This window comes from Trichoderma ghanense (assembly GCF_004382785.1).
Source record: "Trichoderma ghanense strain CCMA-1212 chromosome Unknown scaffold_1, whole genome shotgun sequence".
Classification (NCBI taxonomy): domain Eukaryota; kingdom Fungi; phylum Ascomycota; class Sordariomycetes; order Hypocreales; family Hypocreaceae; genus Trichoderma; species Trichoderma ghanense.
Genome location: NW_027395664.1, coordinates 1566782 through 1574665, shown reverse-complemented (window position 1 = coordinate 1574665; position 7884 = coordinate 1566782). Strand labels below are relative to the sequence as shown.

The window sequence follows — 7884 nt, the reverse complement described above, 5'->3', positions numbered from 1 at the left end:
GGGGGGGGGGGGTGACCAAGAAAAGAAGGACAAAAGAAGAAGCAAGAAAGCAAGGGAGGATTTCATTCCCTTTGACTCTGAGACACCACCATCTCACCGCACTACCGAGAAACTAACAGTCCCTACTGTAGATATCTAGCTCTAGTTCCATGTCGAATTCCCGCAATCTTCAGCAAAAAGGTGACATGTCTCAGAATCGCGCGTCATACTGTCTTGAAGCACCGTCTGCAGATCAATTGCCAAAAATTGCCAGTCTCCATCTTCTTATCCCCCATGTTCGTGCGTTTTAGTCCAGCGGCTCCCCATGTCTCATCACCGGGGCGAGGAGACAAAGATCGTCGCTTACAGCCGCCATGGGAAATCCAGATTGGCACGGAAAGACGTCATTGGTCCATGCCGGAACGGAATTGTAATCGCAGCCAGTGATGTTTCCCTCATAATTTCACAAGACAGCTAAGAGAACCGTTGGAGCTCGTGAATCGTTATCAATTAAGAGAGAACCGTAGATCGATTGACACGCAGGCGCTAGGTATCCTACAATGAAAATGACATGGCTCCGTAAAAAACAGACATCGTGCCCCGCGCTTTATATCTAGATAGATTCAAACCGGAACCAATCTTCTTCTCCTTTTCCAAGCAAATAAGAAAAAATAATATGCAAACTGTAAAGTAAACCAGGTCTGGCGTCAAACCACAAGCCGGTCAAGAAGATCCCCCAAACCCCGAATTACCTCTTCCACATCGCATCATCTCCCGCTTACAGAGCAAAGTAAGCAACGACCAGAGAAGCAACCAGGGCCAGGGAGCTGCCGCCGACGCGAGCACCAGAGCTGGTGGGCAGAGGAGCGGGCGCAGTGACGGCAGGGCTGGAGGGAGCAGAGGGAGCAGCCCAGACGGTGCTGGTCAGGGGCTGGCCAGGAGGAACGTAGACGGGAGAGCTGGGAGGAGGAGGAGGCAGGCGGGTAGCGCTCTGGAGAGTGCTGGGCGCGCTGAGGGTGGGAGGAGCAATGGTGGAGTTGCGGCTAGGCACGGAGGTGGTGGCGTTCAGGACGACGGTGGTATCAGTGACGGCCGGAGGAGAGTAGACGGGCGTGGTGACGACGGGAGCCTCGCTGGTGGACTGGGTGGCCAGAGTGACCGTCTTGACACCGGTGGAGGTGGTGACGGTGGTGGTGTCCGCGGGAGGGAGGTTGCCGTAGCTGCCAGAGGAGGAGGTCTGGGCAGGAGCAGCGGGGGTAGAAGAGCTGGAGTGGACCTCAGCCGCCTTGATGTGGAAGGGGTTGGAGTACTGGAAGACGGAGGGGTCGCTCTCGAGGCGGAAGATGAAGCCGTAGAAGTTCTGGCCGGCCACGGAAGAGTCAACGTTCCAAGTGAAGGTCTTGGCGCTGTTCTGGACACCGGCTGTTGGGCTCAGTTAGCGACTGACTTGACATGCAGACACCGAATGTCGATGAGTGGAAAGGGCTCAAGACTCACTGGCAATGGTAGCCAGGACCTGCTGGGTGGCCTGGGTAGGGCCACCAATCAGCTCGATGGAGACGGTGCCGGCGGCGTACTTGGCGGGAGCAGACCACTCGATGGTCAGGGCCTGGCCGGCAGTGAGGACCTCGTTGGGGGTAGGGTTGGTGATGGCGTCAAAGTCGGCGGTCTGAGCGAGGGCCGAGGCGACCAGAGCCAGGAAGGCGGAGGCGGACAGAGTGAACTTCATCTTGACGGTTTGGTTTTTTTTTTTCTTGATACTTGGGTTTTCGAAAGGAGAAAGAAGGAACGAAGAAGGCTTTAAGAATAAAGAGTGTGGGTTGTCGTAAAAAAGACAAAGGAATGACTGGCGGGCAAAAGCTGTAAAGGAGCGATATGCGGCTGAGCCTGGCGTGAGGGTGAGGGAGAAGCAAGAGCAGGAGCGAGAAGGCGGGCGGAGGAGTTGGGGGAGAGGTCGGATAATAAGCACGAGCACTGCGAGCGTTTCATGAGCGGCCAGGCAGACGCACGCATCCACTCTTTCTCTACGACTACAGCAGGTGCTATAGCCGGACCCCTGCTCTCCATCTCCGGCCTTGCTCTGCCTCAGTGCCTCGCTACTGGTGCTGGCGAGGTGCCAGCTGACGGGCACGGTGCTGCCCAAGTACAGGTACGGGGCATCGTTCCAACGGGGTGAACAGGGCCCAGGCTCTCTCTCCGTCTCGTACGAAGCAGCAAAAGCACTGATCCCGGCGGAGGGTTAGGCGAGCTGTGCGTGGGTGGATGCGAGGGTCTTAGGCGTGGACTGGCCGAGCCCCTCCTGGAGGCCGAGACGAGATTTTGCGCACCAACGGGACGATGAAGCGCCTGTTTCTTGCTCACAACAAGAAGAGAGGACACCGACAGCTGCTGCTCGAGATGATACCCATCATGCCCTTCTACAACACCATGCCGGACAGGTCTTCTCATCTGTCACACGTGCAGCCATCGTGAGATTGCCGTCAACACCAAAACGCACTCGTACCGGTACATACCTACCTGCCCGGCGCAAACCAGGGCTAAGGGGGGCATTGCTCGCTGGAGCCCGACCCCAAGCGCCGGCTCTGCTAGGCTCTCAGGCGCGGCCACACGGAGCTGCGACTAACTATTATAACTATACAGCTCTAGTAGCCCATGTTTATTAGCTGGAGAGCTCGCAATACCTCCGCCATCACACGAATCGACGAGCGCGCGCGAGTACCTGCACTATCGCTGTCCGCCCGGCGCCTGGTCCCTGTTCCTGTTCCTGCAGAACGAACCGCGTCCACGTATATCTGCAGGCCACAGCGGGGGCCGCCAGCCGTCAGGGGCAAAAAAGCAAATTGCGTTGCGCAACGGCGGCGCTGATTGGCTGCTAGCGGATGAGGTGCAGACAGGGCTGAGCCAGGTTATTACCTATTTCAATGGTACTTTGTGCGAAGGGCCTTTTTGCCTTTGGTGTTGCAACTGATGTCTGTAACTGGCCTCGTTCAAAGTTCGTTCGGTCGATGAGATGGTGATCCGTACGAAGCTACCTCGTGCTAGTGCAGTAGTAGCAGAATCGCCAGGCCACGAGACGGGCACGGGCTCCAGTCCCCGTCCCACGTCACGTTGGTTACATGGACTTGAGGGAATCTCTGCAGGCATGTGTTTGCCTCTTTGGCCACCATACCTGCAAGAGGTGTGCGACAGGAATGCGCAACGAGAAGAAAGTGCTCCCGCCCGCCTCGGTGAGCTCCCGGAGGGCTATTGTTGGCTCGTGTCGCTGTTGGGCCTTGACTGACGATTGATGGCGTGCCGCCCATTGTTTCCTAGGAGGTAGTAGTCCTTGGGGAAGAGAGAGGACAGAGGGAGGATTCCCGGCGCCAAACCAACAGCTGCTCGAGTCGGACCGGTGTATCGCGCAATCACGGGCGGGAATTGTCCTCGATGACGACGGAGAAATCCTTCTGTCGTGATGCTGCTGCTGCCACCACCCGCTGTCGCACCTTGTTCACTGTCTCTTGCTTTTCCTGTTTTTCTTTGTTTTTCCTCCGCCAGCGCTAACAATCAGCCTCAAATCAGGATTTTCGCCCTCAGCTCTCTTCAGCTTTCTCTCAGCTACACATAAAAAGCGTCCCTATGTCTTAGACCGCCGTGGCGTTCAGACTGGGATCGACGCGCGCGAGGCGGAATCCGTCAAATCTCCAATCGTCGGACCGGCTGGACTGCCGCTCATCAAGGTGTGCCTGTGGCAACCCCATCAAAGCTGCTCTCTCAACCGTGCCGGCCAGGTAAGCGCTGGAACTCGACTTGCATCGCAATGGCCACCGCATCCCTGGGCCAATTCTCTCCCAGGGTCAGATGCGTCTGGTCTGCGACAGAAGGACCCTACAGTCAGTGAGTAAGACGCATCAATGATGCCGTCCGGGGCCATTTTAGCCAGCTCGGGGGTCTGGAGCTCCCCCACTCGCCGGTTACATTGGAGCTGCAGCGAGCGAGTTGATTCGTGGGACCGGTGGCTTGTTGCTGTGCCTGGATGGCGCATTGTCATGGATATCGGCCCATCCATCAGTCATCGTTCAATCAATCAATGGTGATGAATCTGATCCATCGTCTAAAATAGGAAGTGCCCGATTCCCATGCTAACGGCGCAAGCTATCGAAACGCCTCCTCTCCGTCGCCTCGGCTATCCCACAAGCAGACGAGGTGCATTGAAGGCGCTTCCAGCCCGGCGCTGCGATTCGCGGGCTGGCTCGGCCACTCATGCATGCCCGCTCGTCACAGTAGAGACGCGCACAAGAAAAGAAAAGACTGTTCGTATGTTTTTCCTTTTTTTCATTTCCTCTCTCTCTCTCTCTGCCCTCTCATTTCAACCCGCGGCCTGCGGATCAACATCCCCGTCCGAGGCCTCCTTTCGTCGCCAGAGCCTCTTTCGGGTACCCGCCGAAATTGGAGAGGGGCGGTGTGAAAGTGTATCGAGTGTGTAGAACCTTTCATCTCCTCTGTGCGAGCTTGGCGGTGATTTTGTTTTCGTACCTGCATGGCGCCCCATGGCCTCCGTCCATCTCGGGAAGTGGTGCCATCTATCTCGGGCAAGAGAATGGCAGCATGCATTTTTCTTGGCCTTCCCTCTCTCGGGCCGGTCAAAGGTGGTTTCTCCTTGGCACTCATTGCTCGAGCTACAATACGATCTTTGCTAAGGAACCCAATGCACGATGGCCGCAGTTTATTCTCCTTCTCCGAGCCCTGCGGTCCGTAGCTCCGTGTTGTTTGCCTTCTGACTGCTTCTAGAAGCCCTATATGTAGAATTCTGCTGCCCTTTGTTCCATGACCCAACGGATCCATTTCCAAAGGAGAAACGACGCTTCGTCCAGCTAGTGAGAGACGTCTGCAACATTCCACACTAAACAAGTTCTTGTTGGCTCTCCGTGCGTCCTACACGGCATTCCATTGGCGGTCTCCGCCTCATTGTGGCTCGAGCTACGGAGGACAAGCCCTCAGAAGAAGCATCATAAGCTTCTTTCGGATGGGACGCACACTGTACGACTTTACGAGTTTACGACACAAATCTGATTACTCGTCGCAGCTCTCCGACGGCAGGCGTTTTTGACCAGGAGTGTTTTAGGGCTGATGTCATACTATTGAAGATGATACGATGCCCCCCCCCGTATTCATCTTTCAGCATGCAAAACGAGAACGACCATCAGTCGTGTTTTGTAGGGAAGAGCATCAATAACATGGCCCTTGCCCAGGGGCCGGCCCAATGCCTCCAGGACTCTGGGACTGTTTCACGGCAAACGCCGTTTCTATTAATGCTGTCGCCCACAGTATGAAGAAAGCGGCAGGACTCAGCCCCGAGGTACAGATACTACCTACTATACCATTTGGCATCCTTAAAATGAAATCGCAGTGGAACTTTGGCGTGCAGGGTCAAAATTTTATGCTTCTGATCATCGGTGTTTTGTCAGATCGAGGAGACGGACCCTGCATCTGGGTGGTTTGTCACATGCGGCCTCTCGGATCCGAGATCAGAGGTGGCCCATTCACAAGTACCAGAGACATGGGCATCAAAGATCAACTTGAAGTTGTGGTGGCAGTTGTTCTTTGTAGATGAGCCCAAGAGGACCAAATACCAGACTTTGTGCTCTTACGAGCTGCGACTTGTGACCTTGTGGCCCTTGAACCGGTTACTCAATGCCTGGATCAAGACCATCAATACTAGGTAAGTACTTTTGGATAATTCAGGCGAAGCTCTTTCATGAGTGCATCTACTAGAGAAGACAAAAGATTGTGTACGACAGTGAAGCTCCCCTTTCGTAAAAGGAGATCAAGGTGCCTGGTACCTGAGTCCTGCATCCTTCGCGCTCATTCGCCCAAACCCCCCTGTGACGCGACAGGCCCACAAAAATTTCTCAGAGCCTTACGGGCACTTGACCCCATACAGTCTTTCAAGCTTCAGCCTCGTCATCTTCCACACAAAGGCCCCGACGATCATGAGCTCCCCCGACGAGCTGGCGCGAGACACGCCTCCGCCCTACAAGCGGCGGAGAACCGGCGACACGCCGTCCCCCCGGTCGAGCTCCCCCGACATCCTCGCCGGAGACCCAGACGATTTCCGGCCGCCCAGGCGAGTGTCGCAGCGCGGCGGCGGCCTGAGCCAGAGCCCAACAAAGGCGCACTATCTCAACGGCTTCTCGCGGTCGCATTCCCTTTCGCGGGCGCCCTCGGAGTCGGTGCCAAGGTCGCGATCAGCGTCGAGCTCTGGGTCACGGACGCGCTCGCAGTCACCGGCTCACTCGACGCCGTCTCCAGCGGGAACACCTCGATCTCGACAACGCTCGCGCTCGCCCACGTCCACAAGCCAGTCGCGATCGAATTCCTTTTCCCCCGAACCCCAGCAACAGCTCACTCCCCCGCGAGAGCTGCCCAAACCCAACTACAAGGCACGCCTGGTGCTCCACGGACACACAAAGGCCGTCTCGCAGGTTCGAATATCGCCCAATGGCCGCTTCATCGCCTCTGCGTCTGCAGACGCGACCGTCAAGATCTGGGATGCCGCGACGGGCGCTCACATGGACACGCTGGTCGGCCACATGGCCGGCGTGAGCTGCGTGGCGTGGACGCCCGACAGCAACACGCTGGCGAGCGGCTCCGACGACAAGGCGATCCGGCTGTGGGATCGAGTGACGGGGCGGCCGAAGACGACGGCTCGGAAGGCGGGGCAGGAGATGGCGCCTTTGCGAGGGCATCACAACTACATTCACTGCTTGGCCTTTTCGCCAAAGGGCAACATCTTGGCTAGCGGGTCGTATGACGAGGCGGTCTTTCTCTGGGACGTGCGGGCTGGGCGGTTGATGAGGAGTCTGCCTGCCCATAGCGATCCTGTATCTGGCATTGACTTTTGTCGTGACGGGACATTGGTTGTCAGCTGCTCAACGGACGGACTGATGTGAGTTTGTTGCAATCTTTGCGTGCACCAAGTCTGGATCTGCGAGTGCTAATACTATCGTTCAGCCGTGTGTGGGACACCTCGACCGGCCAATGCTTACGAACGCTCGTCCATGAAGACAACCCTGCCGTGACCAACGTGTGCTTCTCTCCCAACGGCCGATTCGTCCTCGCGTTCAACCTCGACAACTGCATTCGGCTATGGGACTACGTCTCTGGAAGCGTCAAGAAGACATATCAAGGCCATTGCAACAAGAGCTTCGCCATTGGAGGATGCTTTGGGGTCCTGGACGGCGAGGCATTCATCGCGTCCGCGAGCGAGGACGGAGACGTTTTACTCTGGGACGTCAAGAGCAAGGAGGTGCTTCAGCGGGTGCATGGTCACGAGGGGGTGTGCTTCTGGGTGGACGTGCACGGCGAGACGATGGTGACGGCCGGGCAGGATGGCTCGGTCAAGGTGTATCGGCACGTCAGGCACTCTGGCGAGGTCAACGGGGACGGGACGAGGAGCGAGTCGAAGGCGGCCGGGCAGGGGATGCTACAGGGAGAGTTGCCGATTCGGCAGGATGATGTCAAGGTGGAAGATGTCGTGAGCGTTTGAGTTGGTGCGCAGCGCTTCCAGTTTGTTCTTTACAGCAGTTGAGCTTGGGGTTCGCGCAGGAAACGGACAAAGTTCGACGGTAGAGTGATTAATATGCTCTCCTGAAGAGCAGCAGACGGTTGACATCTTGCCGTCGCTTCTGGGTTTAGAGCGTGGCCGTGTTTGGGTACATTCCTACGTGATCTGTTCTGAAGTGTGTGCATGGTTGATCCCTTTGCTGACTTTGATGCGTCTTTGCACTTGTTTCATCTCTTCCTTACTCTTAAGAGACTAGATTTTATATGTTGCCCGCATGTTTCGGTTGCAGTGTAGGGTAGCCGCATCGCGGGCAAGAGGTCTGATAAGTTTTGATATCTGAATAGGAAATATTCTACATA

General features: G+C 56.4%; 2 protein-coding genes across 2 annotated transcripts; one reads left to right on the top strand and one right to left on the bottom strand.

Moving 5' to 3' along the window:
* Positions 1-757: 757 nt before the first annotated feature.
* Positions 758-1708, bottom strand: CCMA1212_001893 (uncharacterized protein; the record flags this gene model as incomplete). The annotated part of the gene is made up of 2 exons (XM_073699301.1): positions 758-1401; positions 1477-1708. The coding sequence occupies 2 exons, from the start codon at positions 1706-1708 to the stop codon at positions 758-760; spliced, it is 876 nt and encodes a 291-aa protein (XP_073562322.1).
* Positions 1709-5951: 4243 nt separating this feature from the next.
* Positions 5952-7507, top strand: CCMA1212_001892 (WD repeat-containing protein 5; the record flags this gene model as incomplete). The annotated part of the gene is made up of 2 exons (XM_073699300.1): positions 5952-6907; positions 6973-7507. The coding sequence occupies 2 exons, from the start codon at positions 5952-5954 to the stop codon at positions 7505-7507; spliced, it is 1491 nt and encodes a 496-aa protein (XP_073562321.1).
* Between the last annotated feature and the right edge of the window lie 377 nt (positions 7508-7884).